Source organism: Triturus cristatus, chromosome 2_1 (assembly GCF_964204655.1).
Source record: "Triturus cristatus chromosome 2_1, aTriCri1.1, whole genome shotgun sequence".
NCBI lineage: Eukaryota > Metazoa > Chordata > Amphibia > Caudata > Salamandridae > Triturus > Triturus cristatus.
This window is the reverse complement of record NC_140581.1, coordinates 1,182,238,154-1,182,261,184: the sequence shown is the minus strand read 5'-3', so window position 1 is coordinate 1,182,261,184 and position 23,031 is coordinate 1,182,238,154. Positions and strand designations below refer to the sequence as shown.

The following is a 23,031-nucleotide window of genomic DNA, read 5'->3' as shown; positions in this document are numbered from 1 at the left end:
AGGCCCAATCTCAGGGCCAAGTCTGCGCAACAACTCCTGCAAAACTCACACACAACAACAAAAGGGCCGTCCAGCAGCCAACAATGCCAAAGTCCCAAGGAAGGACGTAAGCGGCCAGAAAAATATACTCCACAACCATAACAGCCGACCTAAAAAGGCCAAAAAGCAACCCTAACTCAGAAGTCACTGAGGAGGGGACAGAGGAGGAGGAGGACGGAGCCCTGCCAAGAGTCTCTGAATGGTGGAGTCGGCCAGGGCATGGAACAACAGACTGCCTTCAAATGGAGATCAATGAGCCTCTCTCGATTATTTTCAGGGAAAACGCCGTCCCGAAGCCAAGCATGGCGACGGAGAGCGACCGAGGAAGCCATGGCCCGGCCCAGGGCCTCAGAGATGTCCAAAATGGAGCGGAGAATAAACGCCGCAAGCTCCTGGCCAACCAAGGCATGATGCCGCAAATCCGACATTCCTACCTGTTGATTAGCTGCTGCTGCTCCAGAGTTGTACTATCAAAAATCCCCAGTTGAAATGGGTGACAACTTGCGATCGTAGCACAGTATAAGTTAAACAAAGGTAAGATTTTACAGTGCAGTGCGTGCCCCCCCTGGGATGGTGTTGCGCCCCCCCAGGGGGGCGCACCCCACAGATTGAAGAACTCTGTAGGTAGAGACACAGTCTAGTGGTAGATTCCTTAACTTGGAACTAAGCCTATAAACGTTCTCAAAGAGAACAGGTCGGTGTACATAGGAATAGCAGAACAAGAGCTTGGCTCTTAATAGAATCCATGATCACTGTCACAGAACACATAAATAATAAACAACCCTACAGGCCCCAAAGAATCAGACCTTTAGGGAAAAGGGGTAAATCCCTAAACAATCTGACAATTATCAGATATTATCCTCTATCCCCCAAGGAAAAAGAGAACTCATTGACCAAAAGGGCCACGTGCACGCAAAAGCCATGTAATCCGCATTCTTTACAACAATAAAGACATATTAGAGAAAGAACTGTCCTGATGAAATCCAAAAAGGACTCTCAGAACTCATTCCCATTATATCAAGATGAATGAACATCAACGCAAAAACTGGAGACATATTCCGTACACCAAGAAAGATGAACAATAATGTCTCCCCGGTATAAAGGATTTTGTTTAAACAAAATGACCACTTGAAGATTACATAATGCACTGTCAATAAGTTAAAATGAGACCAACAGATTTGAATCTCGTATAGATATTCATCAATTGTGCCAGCTGTATAAAAATTTTCTACAAAGATGTATACATATATATATTACCTACTGGCGGTCGCCAGTAGGTAGTTATAGTTAGGACCTATTATCCATAGGAAATCCGCAACATTCTATTTAGAATAACTTTGGCGCCGGTTGACGAATCTTCGCGAAATTTTCAAAACTCGTGGCCCGCTCCGGTCCGCTCCTATCCTGAAATTCTCGGGGTGATTCTTCAAGCGGGGGCCGAGAAAAAAGGGGGGTCCCAAAACATGTTTTCCCCATGCAATTTTCCATAGGGACCTTCAGTCGCAGCTACAGCCCAAACTGCTGAACGGAATTACACCAAATTTGGCAGAAAGGTAGACCTTGGTTCAGAGTCGTGCCTTTTGCTTAAATGGTGTAAATCCGTTCAGTAGTTCCTGAGAAAATCAAAAGTAAAATCACATATATATCTGGGCGGAGCCTAACCACACATCTCATCGTGAGATCTGATTGGCTGTCAGCACTTCATCCAAGAAGTGTTGGCAGCCATCTTGGGACCAATATACATGATAGCACCTCATTAAAAAGCATTGCAGTTAATAGAAGGTTTTAAGACTTTAGTTACATTATAAATCATTTGTTGATGGTACCATACTCATTTTAGGAATTGTGGTATGTTCTAATGTGATTTTACCATGTGAAAAAGCCTTCTGCTGAGATATCATGAATCATGTTTGAGAGAAAACTATTTTCTCTTGCTTTTCCCACAGAGTTTTGGAAGGTGATCTATAAGCTAAACTGAGAGCATATTTCTGTAAATTCACATTATCTTTCTCAGTCATGTGAGAATGAAGTCTGACATTCTCAGTAAAACATGTACATCCAACAAGGGCAGAGACTGTCAGTTGATTCCTTTGTGTTCTACTGCAGCTTCCCAAAGTATTCCAAAGAACAACTAGAGCGCTAACAGTCGTACTTATGACAAATGTATGGCACACCTGAAGCCATCTTGATTGGAATAAAGTGGTAACTCTTAAAACATTTAATGTAAAGAGGAACAACATGAGGGGGTTCATTTTGCCATAGAAAGCGTGATTAGTGCTGCAGAAAGAAAAATTAGGGCACATTTTGACTTCTCAAATCCTCTTCTATTTTATAAAAAAATTCTGACATGCAGACTGAAACATGCACTTTCAATACCAGCAGCAGACTTCCCTGGTGAGCAGTAGCTTTACTACAGTGGTCTAATGAGCAACTAGAGTGCTACCATTCAGAATTTATGTCCAATGTGTGACACATCTGAATGGCTTCTAGATGGAACCAAAGTAAACAAGCATTGAAATGCAATAGGTCTCGCCCTCTTTTAAGTTAAAGCAATTCTGTTTGTAATTAGGTGGCTTTTTAGCTTTGCTTTTATTAGTGTTTTTCAAACTTTCATGTACATAACATGCATATGCATGCATATATGCATATGTATATGTATGCATGCATTTATTTTTTGTATTTATATAGCTATGCAGATTATATATATGTTTATATATGTATGTATGTATATACACATACATATATATAAATGCATATGCATATATATGCATATATATATATGTGCATAAGTGTGCGTATAGAGAGAGGTACAAAGAGGTAGAGAGGTAGAGAGTAGTAGAGAGAGAGGTAGAGAGGTAGAGAGTAGAGAGTGAGTAGTAGAGAGTAGTAGAGAGAGTAGCAGAGAGTGAGTAGTAGAGAGTAGTAGTGAGTAGTAGAGAGTGAGTAGTAGAGAGTGAGTAGTAGAGAGTGAGTAGTAGAGTGAGTAGTAAAGAGTAGTAGGGAGTTGCCTCTTTCAGCACCTCTGTTGCTTCTTTCTGCACCCCTCCTGCCTCTTTCTGCACCCCTCTTCCCTATTTGTCCAACTCTCTTGCCTCTTTCTACACCTCTCTTCCCTCTTTCTGCACCACTCTTGCCCCTTTCTGTACCTCTTTTGCTTCGTCCTGCACTTCTCTTGCCTCTTTCTGCACCCTTAGTGCCTCTTTCAACACACTGTTGCTTCTTTCTGCAATTCTCTTCCTTCTTTCTGCCCCCCTTGTGCCTCCTTTTGTACTTCTGTTGCTTCTTTCTGCACTTCTCTTACCTCTTTCTACACCCTTCGTGCCTCTTTCATTACCTCTGTTGCTTCTTTCTGCACTTCTCTTCCTTCTTTCTGCACCACTCTTGCCTCTTTTTGCACCTCTGTTGGTTCTTTCTGCACTGCTCTTACTTTTTTCTGCTACTAACTTGCCCCTTTCTGCACCCCTGTTCCCTATTTCTGCATATTTCCTTCCTGTTTATGCACCTATATTGCCTCTTTCTGCACCTCTGAGTCAGACTTAGGTTTAATCCCCCTGCCCTATTATGTACTAGGGCCTTACAGGGGAGGTCATGCCAATCACAGGGATACCCCTAATCATAGTGTACCCTGGTGTATGTAGGTGTTTTCACTGTATTCTAAGTGTCTTTCAGTATAGCACTGGCTCCGGGCCTGGTTAGTCAGAATCAGTTACCACCAGTACCACTCAGTAAAAAGTTAGGGGCACAGGATGACTTTGAAACAAGGCTTCTTTCTGCCCCTCTGTTGGTTCTTTCGGCATATCTCTTACTTCTTTCTGCACTTTTCTCTGTCTTTCTGGACTTCTGTTGCCTCTTTCTGCATTTCTCTTGCTTCTTTCTGCACCTTTCTTCCTCTTTCTTCACATGTCCTACCTCTGTAGGCATAGTTGGAAATTATCATTTAAAAAGCCTTAGAAATTCACTGAAAAAACCATAGGTTTCAGGGACGTTATAGTTAGAAATTATCATTTAAAAAAACGTTGAAATTCACGAAAAAACATAGGTTTCAGGGAAGTTATAGTTAGAAATTAGCATTTTAAAAAAACCATAGAAATTCACAAAAAAACATAGATTTCAGGGACGTTATAGCTAGTTGGACATTTCACTCGTACAAAACGAGAGAAATTCGGCCGTTATAGTTAGTTGAGCTAACTATAACTCGCGCCTCTGCAATGCACTGCTGATGACATCACATATTACGTCATTTATGACATGGTCAGTGACATCACTGATGACATCTCAAATGACTTCACTGATGACATCATCCACGTGATAATCTGAATTACCTCCTCACACCCTAATATAACCTTTGATACACACACTGTAAAATACAGTCTACCATTTTCGAAACCATAGACACACCAATACCAGTTACTACATACCCACTCACTGATTCCTAGGTCAACACACACATCCACTCATTCATTCACACAGTCACTCATTCATGCAGTCACTCATCAATACAGCACTATCATTAGCACTCATACACCTATACAGACACTCACACACCGCCACTCATCCATAGAGTTACTCACACACCTAGTCAGTCATGCAAAGAATCAATCACACTCCCATTTAATCACCTATACAGATATACACACACCACCTCACTTATTCATACAGATACTAACACATACTTACTCTCTTATACAACCACTGATACAGGCACACACTCATCCATACAGCTACTCTCACAATCACTCACTCTCACATATAGTAATTTGTATACTCCAACACTCACATATACTGCCTTTCACATTTATAGTTACTCACAAATATACCACTGAGATATCCATTCACTCACCAACATACCCATACTCACCCACCCATACAGCCCTTCACAGATGCACTCTTGAACCCATATACCCAGTGAATCACCCACTCACACATCTATGCACAGAGTCACATACCACCCACCCACACAGATACTCAGGCACCCATAATGATACTCAGACAACCAATCAATAACCCATATAGACACTCATGTAGCTACTCACCAATCCATGCAGCGCTTACACACCAACTGACAGACTGATAGACATTTACACAATTTAGACACTAACCCATGCATTCAGTAAGACACGTTTAATCACGCACTTATACAGTCAGTCACGCACCTACTAAATCATCCATTCAGACACTTATACACCCACTCATTCTTCAATACACCTTAGCATATATATATAACATTTAAACTTTATAGAAACAAACAGTAAGACACTTTTAATCACTCACTTATACAGTCAGTCACGCACCGACTAAATCATCCATTCAGACACTTATACACCCACTCATTCTTCAATACACCTTAGCATATATATAACCTTTAAACTTTATAGAAACAAACAGTAAGACATGTTTAATCACTCACTTATACAGTCAGTCACGTACCTACTAAATCATCCATTCAGACACGTATACAACCACTCATTCTTCAATACACCTTAGCATATACATTTAACATTTAAACTTTATAGAAACAGTCACTGGATGATGTCATCAGTGATGTCATTTGAGATGTCATCAGTGATGTCACTGACCATGTCATGAATGATAATATGACTTCATCAGCAGTGCATTGCGGGGGCGCAAGTTATAGTTAGCTCAACTAACTATAATGGCCGAATTTCTCTGGTTTTGTACGAGTGAAACGTCAGCCTAACTATAACATACCTGAAATCTATGGTTTTGTCATTGAAAAAAAATAAATATATATGTGTGTACTCAGTGCAAAACAACCGGTTTCAGGGACATTATAGTTAGGCTGACATTTCACTCGTAAAAAAACCAGAGAAATCAGCCGTTATAGTTAGCTGAGCTAACTATAACTCGCGCCCTGCAATGCACTGCTGATGACGTCACATATTACATCACTCATGACATGGTCAGTGACATCATTGATGACATCTCAACTGACATCACTGATGAAATCGCTGATGACATCATCCAGTGACTGAGTGTTTCTAAAACGTTTACGAATGTTACATATATATTTATATGCCAAGGTATATTGAAGAATGAGTGGGTGTATAAGTGTCTGAATGGATGATTTAGTGGGTGTGTGGCTGACTGTATAAGTGAGTGATTAAAGGTGTCTTAGTGAATGCATGGATGAATGACTAATCTGTGTGAATGTCTGTATCAGTGTATCAGTTGGTGTGTAAGTAGCTGCATGGGTTGGTGAGTAACTACATGAGTGTCTATATGGGTTAATGACTGGTTGTCTGAGTATCTGTATGGGTGCCTGAGTGTCTGTGTGGGTGGGGGTGACTTCCTGCATAGATTTGTGAGTGGGTGATTCACTGAGTGAATGGGTTCATGAATGCGTCTGGAGGGGCTGTATGGGTGAGTGTGTGTGTGTGTGTTTGGCTGTGTTGGTGAGTGAATGTATGTCTCAGTGGTATATGTGTTAGTAACTAGATATGTGACCGGCTGTATTTGGGAGTGTTGGAGTACATAAGTGACTATATGTGAGAGTGAGTAATGATGAGTGGCTGTATGGATGAGTGTGTGCTTGAGTCAGTGATCATATAAGAAAGTATGTATGTTCTAGTATCTGTATGAATAAGTGTGGTGGTGTGGGTATAACTATCTCTACAGGTGAGTAAATGGAAGTGTGATTGATTGTTTGGGTTACTGACTAGGTGTGTGAGTAACTGCATGGGAGAGTGGTGGTGTGTGACTGTATGTATGGGTATATAAGTGCATATATCAGTGGCTGTATTGATGAGTGACTGCGTGAATGAGTGACTGTCTGAGTGAGTGAGTGGATGCGTGTTTAGACCTATAAATTAGAGAGTGGGTATGTACTGTCTGGTATTGGCATGTCTATGGTTTCGAGAATGGCTGTCTGTATTTTAGAGTGGGTGTATGAAAGGTTATATTAGCGTGTGAGTAAGGGCATCAGATATTTTTTTTTTAGTTTATTAATCTAGTCTTTCTTGGTGTTTTTTTAACCAGTCATTTTGTTACTCTTCAAGTTTTTTGGTGTTTTAATAAGTCAAAAACACCCCAAAAAAAAGAAATTTGAAAATACAAAAACTATTCTAAATAGTTAAAAAAAAGGTTCTTACGGAACCACCTATGCTGATTAAAAATAGAAAACTTGTATGTAGTAAAACTGATTGGTTGGATCAATGTGTGTGTGGATGAATGTATGGATAGTGTATGGAGTAGTGGATGAGTGTATGGGTAGTGCCTGAGTAAATGGGTGAGTACAAGAGTACTGCCTGAGTAATTGCATGAGATTACGGGTAGTACCTGGATGATTGCATGAGTGCAAGTGTAATGTCTGTGTGCTTAGATCAGTGCATGGGTAGTGCCTGAGAGAATGGATGAGTGTATGGGTAGTGCCTGAGTGAATGGTTGACAGTACGAGTAGTGCCTGAGTGATTGCAAGAGAGCATGGGTAGTGCCTGGGCAATTGGAATATTGCATGGGTAGTGCCTGAGTGCCTGACTTAAAGGGTAGATGCAAGGGTAATACCTGGGTCATTGGTTGAGTGCATACGTAGTGTCTGAGTGAATGGATGAGTGCATGGATAGTGCCTGGGTGAATACTTGAGTGCACAAGTAGTGCCTGAGTGATTGCACGAGTGCATCGGTAGTGCCTGAGTGATTGCATGAGTTCAAAGGTAGTACCTGAGTGAATGAATGAATGAGTGTAAAGCAGCTTGTTTTATCAGTACTTAATCTTATGGTATAGGTTAAGTGAAAAAGAATCACACAGTGTAGTTATAAAAATAGGTATTTTATTACAAACATTCACTAACACATTGTATTATCTCCTACACGGAGATACAAATACAATACACACAAAACTTAGGAAACAGAACACGTAAGTAACACAAATACACAATTGTCTCCAGGGGGAGACCAAACCATATACTAAAATAGTGGAATGCGAACCAGGACTCAGGACAAGAGTGGACCCACAAGACGTAGAAGTGCCGGGGACCCAAGGAACCACCCAAGGTGAGTATCTAGGAACTCCGTGAAGGTCATGTGCAGAGTCAGAACACGACTGCGTGCTCATTGTTAGCCAATGGGTAAGTCGCGGTTGCAGTTTTAAATGAAAAAGGACCCTTCCCAGCTGACCTGAAGACACCCCGTGGAAGATGGAAGGTTGGAGAGTCACCCCTTCCGTGGAAACCCCAGGAACCAGGATACCTACACCAGGGAAGCCGGGTGCATAGGTGTCAAGTGACGTCGGAAACCGCTGTCGACCCCAACGGAGGACTTCAGGAAAGTTGCTGCTGGAAAAAAAGACAAAGGTGGATTCAAGGTGAGAAGAACCTGCAAGCAGAGGGTACGGAGTCTATGCCACTCAGTGTTGACCAGGAGGCATGAAGATGAATGCCCACCGATGTCAGAGATGCAGGAGAGGTTGATGGTGCCCTTCTAGTTGCAGCTGTTTGGACCAGGTGATGCTGTGGAAGACCAGGAGATGACGGATGTATGACATTACAACGCACACTTTTACAACGCATGCACTTACAACGCATTTTTTACAACGCATAATCCATTACAACGCACTACACTTACAACGCATGACACTACAACGCATTTTAAAAAACTACCATTACAACGCATACCATTACAACGCATAATATTTAATTGCATTTAAGGTAAGTATTAGATAGTATAGGGGTAAAAATTACTTTTCTAACTCCAGGGGGTGCAACAGTAGGGTAAGTGTTGGATAGTATAGGGGTAAAAATTACTATTCTAACTCCAGGGGGTGCAACAGTAGGGTAAGTGTTGGATAGTATAGGGGTAAAAATTACTATTCTAACTCCAGGGGGTGCAACAGTAGGGTAAGTGTTGGATAGTATAGGGGTAAAAATTACTATTCTAACTCCAGGGGGTGCAACAGGAGGGTAAGTGTTGGATAGTATAGGGGTAAAAATTACTATTCTAACTCCAGGGGGTGCAACAGTAGGGTAAGTGTTGGATAGTATAGGGGTAAAAATTGCTATTCTAACTCCAGGAGGTGCAACAGTAGGGTAAGTGTTGGATAGTATAGGGGTAAAAATTACTATTCTAACTCCAGGGGGTGCAACAGTAGGGTAAGTGTTGGATAGTATAGGGGTAAAAATTACTATTCTAACTCCAGGGGGTGCAACAGTAGGGTAAGTGTTGGATAGTATAGGGGTAAAAATTACTATTCTAACTCCAGGGGGTGCAACAGTAGGGTAAGTGTTGGATAGTATAGGGGTAAAAATTACTATTCTAACTCCAGGGGGTGCAACAGTAGGGTAAGTGTTGGATAGTGTAGTGTAATATTATGCGTTGTAATGGTAGGCGTTGTAATGGTATGCGTTGTAAAGGTATTTTGTTAAAAATGCGTTGTAGTGTCATGCGTTGTAAGTGTAGTGCGTTGTAATGGATTATGCGTTGTAAAAAATGCGTTGTAAGTGTAGTGCGTTGTAACAGTTGCGTTGTAAAGGTTGTTCCCCGGAGATGACTATGAGCTGTCCTACATCAGATGTCGAAAGCCAGGGGATCAGTGTCTGGCAGGGGCACCAAGAAGCCTTGGCAGCAGTAAACAACATAGTCGATCATAAAGGTGCAATGCCAGGACAAGCAAGGTCCAAGTGACTCACCACAAGTAGGTAAGTCAGCGCAGTCCCCAAGCAAGCAGGGGATCCCACTAGAGCCAAACAAGACCCTCAAAAGGACCCAGGGGCTACAGGCACAGGAGTCGCAAGAGGACCTTGAGCAGCTCCCCAATGAAGAAGGCCCACGGTGGAGAGGAAGTGGTGAGGACATAGATCTTCGCTGCAGGAGTTGCTTGAAGTTGGAGCTTCTTGGAGCCTAAAGATCTCTGGTGGAGAGAGTCAACAAGCATTGGTAACGGCAAGTCGATGCAGTGCAGAGGGGTTCTGTTCCAGCGGTTCTGACGAGGGATACTGGCCTCAAACTCGATATGAAGACAGTGCAGGTCTCGAGGGACTTGCAGAACTACCACCTGTGTTGATGAGCCTTTCGGAGTCCGTGGGAGACCAGTATCAGCAGACTGGTCAACTGTGTTGTGCTGCCTGCAGATGCAGGGAAGTGACTCCTTCACTCCAAGGGAGATTCCTTCAGGTGACTTGGATGTCCCCAGGCCTGGGGAAGAACCTGTATGGAGCACCAGCACAGATATAGCAGAAGACCAGTGGGATGATGAGACTAGGCATAGCAGGAATCTTCCCCGTTGCGGTCTCGGTTCTAAAAGCGAAGTCCAGAGTGTCCAGACGGTCGAAGTTTAAGTGGTGTATGATCTAAATCCTGTCCCACGACTAATCTAGGGTCCCACTCCCAGGCAAGACCTTAAGTACCCTTAGGAAAGGGTTGGGACGATTCAGGGGTCCTTCCCAGAGGAGGGGCTGGACAGTGGGGAAGATACTCCCCTGTCCATTGTCCAGTTTCGTGCCAGAGCGGGAGCCAACAGCTCCATGAACTGGTTTTGACTGGAGTATACAGGGGCACCAAATGAGCCTTTCAAGCAGTCTCCGTGGCGCTGGCAAGCACCCCCACCCTGCCCCAATACACTAAACCCTGTCTAGGAGGTGGTCACACCTCCCTGTGACAGGATATCTTTTGCTCTGCCTTCCCCTGCTCAAGCTTGGCTCCGCAGCAGGAGGGCAGAAACAGGTCTCTGGTCGGCACCAGCCCTAGCTTGCTGTCCAGAGAAGCTTTACAGTGCATGGAATCATACCTCCTACACCATTTACAGTGTATGGGTATGATTCCAACATGTTTGATACCAAACATGACAGCCAGTTTAGAGATGGTCATCGCGTAATGATGCATTCCCACTCTATATGTCATAATGGCTGACACCCTTACAGCCTGCGAGAATAGACTCTGAAGGTTGTAGGGGTGCCCCGCTCATGCGAGGGCACCCTCGCACCTAGGACCGAGCACCCTGCCTTCAGGATTAAAAGGCCTGCCTTAGGGGTGACATATAGGTTTTAAGTGTACTGACCTCAGATATAGGGGGACCTATATCTTTCATAAGTGGTGCTAGTACCAGCTTTCACAGGCTGCAATGGCAGGCCCGGAGTCACAATTTGAGTGGTCTCTCATGGGTGGCATGAAACATAATGACACCAGCAAAAAGTGGGGGTGACCATGAAAGCATATCCTACTTTCCTACAGAGAGTCATCCAAAGAAAACAGAGTTGTCGGAGCTGCACCAGGCGCAGTCTGCCGCTGTGTTGTCATGTTGACATCAGAAATAGGAATGGGAACATCGTCCATCAGCGCTGCCAACGTCACTGGGTGAGTAGTCTCCAAAGTCAACGCTGACCAGCACCGCTGACTTCAAAGGTTGAATGGACGCTGAAGGTGTGAACCCTGAAGGGATATGCACCGGCGCTGTCTCGAATCCAATAGTGGAGTAGGGGGCCCAACTGTCATCAAATACAAGTCAGCCTGTGAGGATCCAGGCAGGTTACCTCCTAACTCTTTGGGGCCCAAGAGTCCACCAAAGGGAGACTGACTAATATAACCTCATTTGATCTAGAGTCATTCCGGCTCCAGAATTTTTAGGGAGGCATGTGGTTTTCTCCTGTAAACACTCCTCAACCGTCAGTTGGGATACAGTGTCAGATTTACATTTTGACCTTTAGGTTCTCAGAGCCTTCTCTGAAATAAACAGAGGTGATTTCTCACCAGAACGACTCCTCAACCGGTCCTCAGACTTCGGTGGAGAATGACGACGCTGTGGTTTTTCAGAAAAGCGTGCCACCAGGAGATTTTATGCGGTACTCTTTCAGTGCCTTCTGCCGATGCTTCTGGCAGTGACCGCAGTCCTCGTAGTCATGATGTTCCCTGAGGCACCACACACAGACAGTATGCGGATCAGTGATCAACATTTGTCTAACACAAGATCCACAGGGTTTAAACCCAGACGATATCGCTTGAAAAATCATACTGTTCTCTCGACAAGACGTCGAGATGGGCCTGAAATAAGGGCCCTTAACTGCTCCAGATCTCCATTGCATGTGCGGAAAAGAAGGAATTGCCACAGCGAGGGGGTTACATTGACTCCGTCGATGTCACATCCAATGGACGACGTCGATATAGAGTGGGCACGATGCCTTCTGCCAGCACGAAGACCTGCATTGGAAAAATGTCCTATTTCAGTCTTGCACCTGGGGAGGATTCTATAGTAAGGAATCTGCGGCTAGACGTCTCAATCAGATAATGTAATGTAAAACACACAGCACTGTGAGTATATATGATAAAAAAACTTTTAGAAACAGTGACAAGATATAATGCAGTACTATGGACCAGAAGCACTAAGATGGGAGCAGTGCAAAGTGGTTGCAATTTGCACGCTGACTTTTTACAAATCCTACGCTATTTTGCAAACCAGGGCATCAATTAATAGGTCAATTAAAACTATTTTTTAAGAGTAGGCAGTGGTCCCATGGAGCGCTACCTACTCCAAAAAAAGTTGTTGTGACAGTTCACAAAGGGGATGGGATCCCTTGGGGACCCCTTCCTATTTGCTAACAGGTTAACACTACCTTTCAGTTGAAGGTTAAATATCATGTTTTCCAACTGGGTTTCGGACACAAAATATTAACACATACCATAAAGATTCGCTATTTAAAAGAGACGCCTTAAACAAGCTTCTTACAAATAGAGATTATTAACAGTTTCCTAAACCCATTTAGCAATGCGGTAACATTGTACTAAATCGCTAAATGGATTCAGTACATTCCAAAAACACACTTTCTTGTGGCAACGCTTGTGATTTACTGAATTACAGGGTTTGCTACCAGAAAATGCATTTGTACATCTGGCCCAATATCCCGTTGATAAGCTCAGTAATTCATTCGAGCCAATAGCATCAGGTAGTGTTCATCACATATTTTTAGGGATCAGCACTTATTTTCCCTCATTAGACTTTGACTCAAAAGGTGGAAAGAAGGAGGAGGAAGAGAAAGATGGAAGAACTGACAAAGAAAGCAAGGAGGAAAAAGAACCTGCAAGGGTAAAATAGAGGGGCAGGTAGTGCATTGTGGGGGAAGAAAGAATGCATGATGTAGAATCAAAACTAAGCAGCCTTGGTATTCAGTAATCCCAAATATTCATCAGGGCTTTTGAGAAACACTTAGGGAACCAGCACTTCTATTTTATGAAATTAAGCACTGGGAACTATATAGCCATTGCTAAATACATACCCCCAGAGCTGAAGATCTCAGCCTTTAATGAGGGGGCCTTAAATGACTAGTGCAGCCCAAGGCAGAAGGGCTATAGTGCTATTAGTATATTCTGCTCACTGAGTTCATTATGTCCTACATTGAACAGGGTGAAGCATTTGTTTCAGAGGATGTCTGATGAAACCAGAAAAGACATATGGACCAGGATCCAGATCAAAGTGAAAATCTTTGAAAATACCCACAAACATATTATTGGCGCATGCTAATATATGCCCTTCACTTTAACATTGTCTTGAGTGACCTCGAAACTTGTTCTCATGTTCTAATAGGAATTAAACATTCTTCGAGGCCATGCAACTTCTACAGAGGAAATTGAATTGCAATGTGGATTATGTCAAAAGCCAGTGATTGCAAGAGACATGTATTAACAGTGGTACTATGTATCTTGTCATATGAAAACATTGCAGGGAAACTAAAAGGGAGTGTAATCAATATGGACAATGCCAATTGAGGGTAGGTGGGCTATTATTTGAGGTGACACAGAATAAGGCCATCACCTGCTAGATGCCACACAAATTAAATAAAATAAACTGCTACTCACTCCCTGGTAAGGTGACACACAGCAGTTAGGCTTAAATCAAATATAATGCGTAAAGTATTTAACAGCGCATGCACAGAAAAAGTCATACAAAAAAATATAAAACTCTACAACCAATTTTAAAATAAAGAGCACAATTTTACATTGAAAATAAGACCAAAACGACAAAATTCAATAAAGTGAATAGGAGATATTTTGATAAAATCAGGGCCAAATAGTGGAAAGAAAAATGAAATGCCCAGTGTAAGTCAATGTTTAGGGTAGACTGAGACCAAGTTGCAATTATAGGCCAACTGCAATGGAGCCTGGATATTTTAGATAAGTGGATTGGTCGCTTTGTAAATCTTGAAGTAAAAGTTTCACTTTAGAAAGGGACTTTTTTTTAAAAGAAAAAAATATATATATTGGTTCTAAATTACCACGCAGAATCATCGGACCTTGTCACTTTTTGAGAAAAGTGGAAAGCACCATGAACATTGGACATTCATAGCTATGAATTTCAACTTGGGTTTCTAGTATAGGCAGTTATCTGCTCCCAGTAAGAAATTATCAACTTTCTGCACTAAGGAAATTTGTTATAGTAAATTACAATGAGCAAACAAGTAAAGATACAGCTCACTAGGATGGCAAACAATTTTAATATTATTGATTTTAAGGTTAAGGATCTCCTTTTTCTATAGAAGAAGGAACTAAATGAAATTTGTTTATGGGAGCCCAGGGCTTAGATGTTTGGCTCTGAAGAGCTCTACACTTTATTTGTGTGAATCCTGGCTTGATAACACTGTGTCTACAGTGCTACTCATTACTTAAACGCAATGCCGACGTGTCCCGCCGAGAACTCCCCTCCGGTTCCAGAATCGTGCGTAGTGCAAGGATAGTGTTTCCCTGCTTTACCCCGTTCGCTTTGCCGCCGCACAGACTCCCAGCGCTAGAGACACTTGTCGGTGCTCGGACCAGCGCTTACCTACTTCACCCTCGTTTGTATCACTCCTCAAGGACTCCAAGCTCTAGACACTCTCGCCTATGATTCCAGTCCTCCGTGACCCGTAATTACTCCGAGTACACAGAAGGTGGGGATATTCCCGGACTGTGATGCAAAAGTGTGGGGTAGTCTACCCGCCTACGGATCCGCCATTCCCGAAGCGCATTGCCACGCTCAACCCTTGAGCCACCATCATAGAACCCTTGTATTCCTAATCCTGCACTTCCTTGAGTATGCTGCTACTGTTCCTTGTAAGTATCTATTGCTGTGGGGTAGGGAACATAACCTGGAGAGCCTGAATAGAGAGGGGGTGGGAAGCACTAACTTGCCGCTCTGTTATTTGTCTCCCCTCTGTAGTTCCCTGGGAGGTTTCTCTGCCGTTCCGCAGAATCCCAATTCAGGCGCAGGACCAGAGACACCTTACCGCCCAGCAGCGTTTTCTTATTTTCTCCACTTCCCTTTTTCCCGGGGGGCTTTCCCACGCAGCAGTGTTTCCATCGCTCTGTGAGGGTCTGCGCCTCAGGGTTGAGGGGGGATAAGCCACGCTCCATCGCTCCCGACGGCTTCCTTCCGAGGTTAGTGGACTAATTGTGCTCATAACCACTAACGTCACGACACTGCCTCAATGTCGATCTTGTCCTCTTTGTTGATGTCGAGCAAGCAACTGACGGAAAACAGGTCAGTGCTATACCTTGACTCGACAGACGTTCTCGACATCGGCATAGAATGATGACGTTTTCGGGCTGTAGACCTTGTTTTGGATGTTTTTTGTCCATAAGTGGTTGAAGATGGAGCTCTGGTAGAAGACTGACCCTCTTCTCACTCCTTAGGATCATGTGCAGACTGTAGCTGCATCCTGCAATGTTCTTCAGCGCCCTGGAGGAGAATCTTCTCTAAATCACATTTGAGTTTGCCTGAAAATGTTTTGCAGTGTTGACAGTCTTCAGGAAGATGACTCCCTGGAAGACAAAGAATACAGACACTTTGAGGGTCTGCTTTGGCTTTCTTTCCCCAACACGATAGGCACTTATCGAATAAAGATTGCATTTTAAAAGACAACATGACCCAATTCCTGTTAGGAGGAAGAGTAGAAAAACATAGAGTTACATGGTTTTAGAAAAAAAAGAGAAAAGCCTTAAAAAGGCTGAGTTCAATGCTGCTAGGTCCTGTAAGCAGGTGCCAGAAAATTAAAAACTGAGTTAACTGCCTCTAGCCAAGCATGATGGGATACTGGTGGTCTCGGGGTGGCACCACGTTTATTTTCAGCACTTATAATGACAGCCCATGAGACAACACTATCTTGTGCTGCTGCATTTCTATACTCTTCTTAAAAAGGGTTTCTGAAAGAAATTTAAGTTGTTTTACAAAAGCATTATACATTTACATGCATACGCATCTCCCCTGGCAACTTTTTTTATCAATAAAGAATGTGGCCATTGTAGCTTCCTCCTACAGGCTTCATATTATTTACTTTCTTAAGTGACTCTGCAGGCCTTCCAGAAGAAAGGCAAACATCTACATTTAAGAATATATATTGGATAAAGTGCTCCGGGGTCCTGGCACGTGGGTGGGACTATTCAGTGCTTATGACTATACAACAAAATCCCCTACAAGAGAGCTGGGATTTTGTCGCTAACTAGGCCTCAGTGCCAATGTTCCTTCCCTAAAACAAGATAAAGTCGAATCTTGCTACAATTGGCTAAGGACTTTAGCACCCTGTTAGTCCTTAGTAAATGGTGTTCCAGATACCTAGGGCAGGGGTACTAAAAGAGGGTCCCTAAGGGCTAAAGCATTTCTTATGACACCTTAAGGGACCCACATACAAATTCCCATATCCTGCGTGACATGGTGCAAACCATGAGTTTCAGATCAAGTCAATCTTTAATGTCAGATTCATTAAAATCATTACAAAATGTAAAGCGCTAATGCAAATAAGAGCTGTCATTTGAAGAAGATCAGTGCCGTGAGCATAGTGCAAATGTAAAATAGAAGGATCAGTTAGTTTTAAAATGTGTGCTTTAAAGGGAGAGTGTTGTTTATTGTAACTAAGATAGAAATTAAAAACATATGAATATAGTTAAAATGTTTCAGTGCACAAAAGCCAGTTTATGAAGGGAATATGGTTTGATTTCTGACCGGGCAACAGTTAAGTAACTGGTTCCCAATTTATGGCCCCCTTGACTCCTTAGAGGTATTTCACAGTCTGGGCAATTATTTTCTGGTCTGCCAAGTTGAGGCAAGCCAATGTGACTTGTTTGCAGGAGCGAACTCCTAGCTTGTTCCAGAGTGGATGCAGTCATAGTCGACATAGGCTTAGAGTAGAGTTGCAAAGGCAAATGATGTGCACCAGATCTTTGGTCGTGTGGCCACATAGTCGACAGTTTGTCTCCAATTCTGCCCTCAGCCAGGGCAAGTTGTGCTGTTGGAGGGCAAAATCACAAAATGATATTTCAGGTATTTGTTTTTTATCCAGCAGTTAAGAGCTTCTCCCAGGTATTACTGCGGTTTCAGGGTCGTGCGGCTATTTAATATTGACCAAGCATGAAAATGTTTTTTAGAGTTGCTCTGTTTTCTAGTGAAGATATTATTTTAGTTGTTTTATTGACGGCTCTTTTAAATATATTGTGGCTCGCTGCAGCTAGCCATACATCTCTTAGCCTGAGAGCTAAGCCCACGCTTGGGTTTGCCCAGAATGGACTCCCAGTCGCCGCCTGCAGCCTCTCTCTGCAGGCCCCCACCAACCATGAGAGACTCTTGTACCGGAATCCAATGCCAGAAGACACCACTACACCCAAGCTACACAGCCCGAGGAGAAGTGAACCAAGGATGTCCCTAGAATCGAGCCCCCCTCTAGGTTCCTCTGGACAGGTCCCCCAGTCCCTGCCTGCAGCCTCTTTCCGTCCAGACCATTCCCCTTCTGCACCCAGATGCCCCAGAGCCTCCCGAGGTGGACTGTTGGTGTGGCCTTGGACCTAGCCCCATACTCACCTTAAGTCCAGAAGTACAGTCCTGTAAGTCGCTGTTAAGTACCTGAAAGCAATACATGTTTTTCCTGCAGAGGGTAACATTACTAATCCTGAAAATGCAGTGTCCTTTTTTGAAAACTGTAAAGATTCAGAAGATCTTGGTATCTAAATTTATTTAAAAGTATGTGTTATTTTCATAAATTGGTGTCCGTATTCTTCTTTACTGAATACCTAACAGTAGCTAGGCAGCAGCATTTTGAAAAATCTGGAGTTTTTTAGTAATTATCTTGGGTTGCCTAAGTACAGCGAGTTGCCATAATCAAAGGGGGATAAAATTAGACCTTGAATCATGATTCTGCATAATTCTACTGGGAGCCATTTCAGGACCTTTCTCATGGCTCTTAAAAGGCCGAAACAGCTGCCAGACAACGTTTTTGATTGGGAGGCCATGGTTAATTGGCTGGCAAGGAACATCTCAAGGCTCTTTACTTCTGGCATGGGAGATGGGCGCTCTCTTAGGGGAGATGGCCAAATGATCTTGTCCCAGAGAGTTGGCTTGTTTCCCAAGATCAGAACATCAGTTTTTCCACCGTTCAATTTCAGACAGCTTACTGTCATCCACTCAGACACCTTTAAGCTTTTAAGTCTCATGGAAACAGAGTCCATATCTGGTCACAGCATAACAATCAACTGGGTGTCATCTGCGAAAGATACAATCTTGAAACTGGAGGACTATATGAGAGCGGGCATAAATATTAAGATGCGAAGGGCTTAAAGACGTGCTCTGCGGGACACTACAGTACAGCTGATGGCTGGATAAGAGGAACGATGCCTTGCTTACCTTGGAAACTGTGCTTATCCAAAAATGAGGCCAGCCACTTCAGAGCCTTCCCTGCAATACCAACTTCTTCTAGTCGGCAAAGAAGAGTATGGTAGGAGACAGTATCAAAAGTGGTACTCAGGTCCAGGAGGATCAGTGCCACTGATCCGCCCTGGTTCATCACCATGTTCAGATCCTCTGTGGACCTCAGTAGTGAAGTTTCTGTACTACAGCCCCCACGGAAACCTGTCTGAGTAGGGTGAAAAACATTATTGGTTTCCAAACGACCAAAGATGTGCCTATTGATCCCTTTCTCTAACATTTTACTGACACTAGCTAGAAGAGAAATTGATCTATAATTTTCGATTGCTTCTATAAGACCAGTTTCATAACAGTATGAAAACAACGGCCTTGCAAGAATGCTAGAACCGTTTTGCTTTGAAAAAGGAAGAGGCAAAGATAGGTTTATTGTTCAGTGCTGAGCACTTTATTATATTATAAATTACTTTGAGCTTATGGGTGAATTTAAGAAAAGGAAAGACTCAGTACCACAATCTTCAGAGTTACAAGCAGCAAAACCTTAAAGATACACTGCACTCGAGGAGATGGGAGTATGAGGCCTAATGTAAGTGCAAATCGTTCATGTTAGGCAATGAACTGGGCAAAGGATTTACATTAAACACGTTACCTTCTGACAAGAGACCTTCTCAGTGTGCTATTGCTTGAAAGCTCTCTAAGACAGATGTGAGAAACATATTTGGTAATTCCATTATCTACCAAAAGTTATGACCATATTTTTGTAATGTATTTTAAGCCACCATTAGCACAGTGTCGATATGTTGCTGAAATCCATCCTGCTCCTTGTGGGATAAGTAAACAAGGAACAATTGCACTCACTACCTATCTCCTAACTATGGGCCTGATTTAGTGCTTGACTTACATACTCCATCTGTCAGGGTGGCAGAGGACATTACCTCCATCATCCTGATAGATTTGCGTCTGTCAAATTTAGAGATGACTGTTAGGCCAGTGGTCATCTCTAAACATTGAAAGGAACTACCACCACGGAGGTTCCTTTCCATGTACAAAACGTTTGGCAGACACGCACCGTCAGTTTTGATGGTCAGAAACAATTCCAATGAGGTGACTTGTGTCAGAAAAAGAAAAAAACTAATGACATCCAACCTGGGAGTTTCCCTCAAAGCGTGTGGGTCAATTTTTTTAATTTCTGTCCTTTATTGCCAGGTTTGTGGCGATGGACCGGAAAAAAAGACATTACATCATCCTCCCTGAATAAGAGAAGCAGTGTAATGTCCTTCCTGTAATGGCTCTGAATCCGTTGGGCCGGTGGAGGAAGTTTTTCATCGACAGAGTCAAACAGAACTCCGTCAACGGAAAATTTAAATGCCAGTCTCCAAGTGAGGTGAGCAGACTGAGGGTTTGGCAGACAGGGCACTCTGTTGCCTTTGTACCGGTTAACCTTGTCTGCCACACTCTAAATTGTCCCCTGTGTCAGGTAGATTTGACAGACAAGAGACAACTAAGCAAACTTTCCACAGTTCAGTTTTTTAAATTTACAAGTGAACATAGGAGTGATAGTCTCACAAATTTGTCATTGTTCATAACTAACTTTATTGATCTAGGAAATACATATTTCTCTATAGTCAAACCCCCATCCTGAGATATTCTTACCTAAAAGAGTGCTATATTCAGTTTTTCTGTTTAATTCAATAATCATAGGTTCCTATTTTATCTGACAAACATAACTTCAGTGGCATAGCTAGGCCTTTTGCCATGGCGGTCCCAGCCTTTGCTGCCCCGCGGCAGCCGTAATAGCAGGTGGATGGGGGGTGCTGGTGAAAGAATCCTGCATTTTCCACACCACACGGCCGCAAATAAGAACGGGGGGGAGGGGAGGCAGCTGTCCCCAAAACTAGTTCTGCCTGGGGCGGACCTCCCCCACCTTGCTATGCTACTGCATAACTTGCAGTAAATTTAGACAGTTTTCGCCACCTGCTGGTGGCTTGATTTCCGCAACAATCTTGCGTTCTTGAAAAAAGAAACAAAAGCACTCTAACACAATTTAAGCCCTCGTTACAAGTTGGAAGGAACCAGGTGGGGTATCTACCCCATTCAGTAAAAACCATTACGCTAAGGTGAAGTATTTACTTGGGCCCTCATGATGAGTTTGTCAGAATAGGGTGGAGTATTCACCACACATGGTAATGCCATTTCCACAAAGTGAGGTATTTACCACATGTGGTAAATACTTCCCATTCTGAGTTTCTAAAAGAAAAATGGGGCATAATATGAGGAATTGGTTGTAAAACTCCAAATTCAGACATCAGAATTTAGCACTTAACTCGTATTGAGGGCCAGAGTGTGGCAAATATCGCCTATTCTGAGTTTTTAATATGAAAATATAGCATAACATGAAGAATTGTTTTTGTAACACAACAAATTCCATGTATTTTGCCTGTTTGTCTGGGGCCTTCCTTCTGAAAATATTCTGATGTTTGACCTTTCAGATCTTGTCAGCAGAAAACTGTTATGGTTAGGTAATTATCAGTTTCTGTGCACAGAAATTGGAATAGAGCTCTGCACTGATAATAAACAAACTTAGCAGTAATAAAGTTTCCTAATAAGATTTTTTATTACCTGAATTTCATCAGTTCCACCGAGGATAAAGACATCTTTGGAATCACGGTGAGGAATACATGTGAATTCTGTGGTCTTCCATGCATCCTCAACCTTAAAGACAAATAGTGATTGTGAATAATATATTTTATTAATCAAATGATGAACTAACAAGTGTGTCTTTCATTTCACCCAGGTTCATAACTGAAACACTTCCCTGTCTGACATTTGAAGCGTGAATCATTGTTATTTATATCATTTCGATAACATACCTTTTTCAGAATTGTCTCTAATGAAGCTTCTCCAGAAGCTTGTCCTGAAACATCTTGGATCTGTGGACCAAATTCAAAAACTCCTAGTTCAATTAGTGCAGTTAAAGACAGTGGATTTTCATTATCCACTAACGTAGCATTAATTGTTTGTTCCAACACAGCCCAGTGCCTTGGTTTTAGAAAAGGATTTCGTAAATCTGTAATGACACCAATCTAAAAAAAACAAAGAACAAATTGTTGCTAACTCAGCAATAACACATAGATATATTTGGAAGAATGAACTTTATAGATGAATTTCAATAAGAAGCAAATAAAATTATCATTATCTGTAAAGCTTCTCTGCAGTCTGCTCAATAGTAGGACTAGGCATATTGTTTAGAATATGCCAACATTTTGCCCTGCCTTATATCTACACAGTATCCTCTGACAGCTGCAAACCTACGAGTTACTCACACGTCAGCCCTAATCAAGGAAAGAGTTGAAATGTGGTAATTTAAAACTACGAGGGTGAGTGTAGAAGGAAATACTACTTTGCTCCTAAATAAGGAAACACTAATTCACAGGACTTAACCGAGTGAGAAAATGGATCTGTATAGATGATACGAAGAAGGGATTGCAGTTCAGCTGGAGAGGTGAAAGACACGTTCGAAATTCATCAATTGCAATCCCTAGGTTAAAATTATTTGAGTTAGTCAAGATCAAATCATTTTATTCTATTCATCATCATAATAAATCATAAAAACACATACACTAGTCATTAAAAACAACACAGCTCAATAATTTCTAATCAACAGGAGGAGTGAAAAAGACCCGCTAAAAACCATGAGATATAAACACATATTGTTAGACTCTCTAAAAATTGTAGATAAAGTAGAGCCACATCTTTGCATGTGTGAATCGCAGTGGTCACCGTAAAGGACACATTTATTTAAAACGAGATTTAAAAAAAATGGGGCAAATAAAAACAACATGTACAGTGTAAATTACAGAAACAGGTTCTGAGGCTCTGTGTGCCATCCGACTAGCAGCTGGGAAATTAAGTTTAGGCGAAAATACGATAAAAGGCACCTGTGGAAAACCGGCATGTCAAGTGTAAGATACCTTTCACACTCACCAGAAAGTTTAACTGTGGCATAATAGAGAGAGGCTGTTTTAGACAGAGATCTTAATATCCTTCCTTCGAGTGGATATGTCTCTTTAACCCAGCTCACACCAGATTTCAGAATTGTCTTTGGGCAAGAGAACAACTCTGGCCTGCCTAGGACCCTTGGAATATCTTTGACGTACGGAATCCATGGAATTAAAGGGTTGTGTTTCAACCCCAGTCTTTCAGGATAGTTCTATTAAATTCCAGATCTTTTTTTAACCAGAAAGACAACCATAATAGACCAGGGCGGATTTGAATAAAGTCTGAAATGAAGCCCACACCCAGTTCTTAATTGATGAATTCTGTGGGTACCAACTGCGGTAACCTCAATACCCTTGTGAGAAATGTGTTCTCTGCCACCTGCACGGGGTGGCA

At 42.4% G+C, this 23,031-nt stretch overlaps 1 protein-coding gene across 2 annotated transcripts in view; it reads right to left on the bottom strand.

Annotated features, from left to right (window-relative positions):
- DNAH6 (dynein axonemal heavy chain 6) overlaps positions 1-23,031 on the bottom strand; it is a 2,458,578-nt gene that overhangs the window by 1,742,489 nt on the left and 693,058 nt on the right. For both annotated transcript variants that reach the window (XM_085636629.1, XM_085636630.1), the window contains exons 19-20: positions 21,510-21,722; positions 21,259-21,351 (exon numbers count right to left, since the gene is read on the bottom strand). In XM_085636629.1, coding sequence (XP_085492755.1) covers positions 21,259-21,351; positions 21,510-21,722 — 306 coding nt within the window. The remainder of the gene's footprint in view (positions 1-21,258; positions 21,352-21,509; positions 21,723-23,031) is intronic.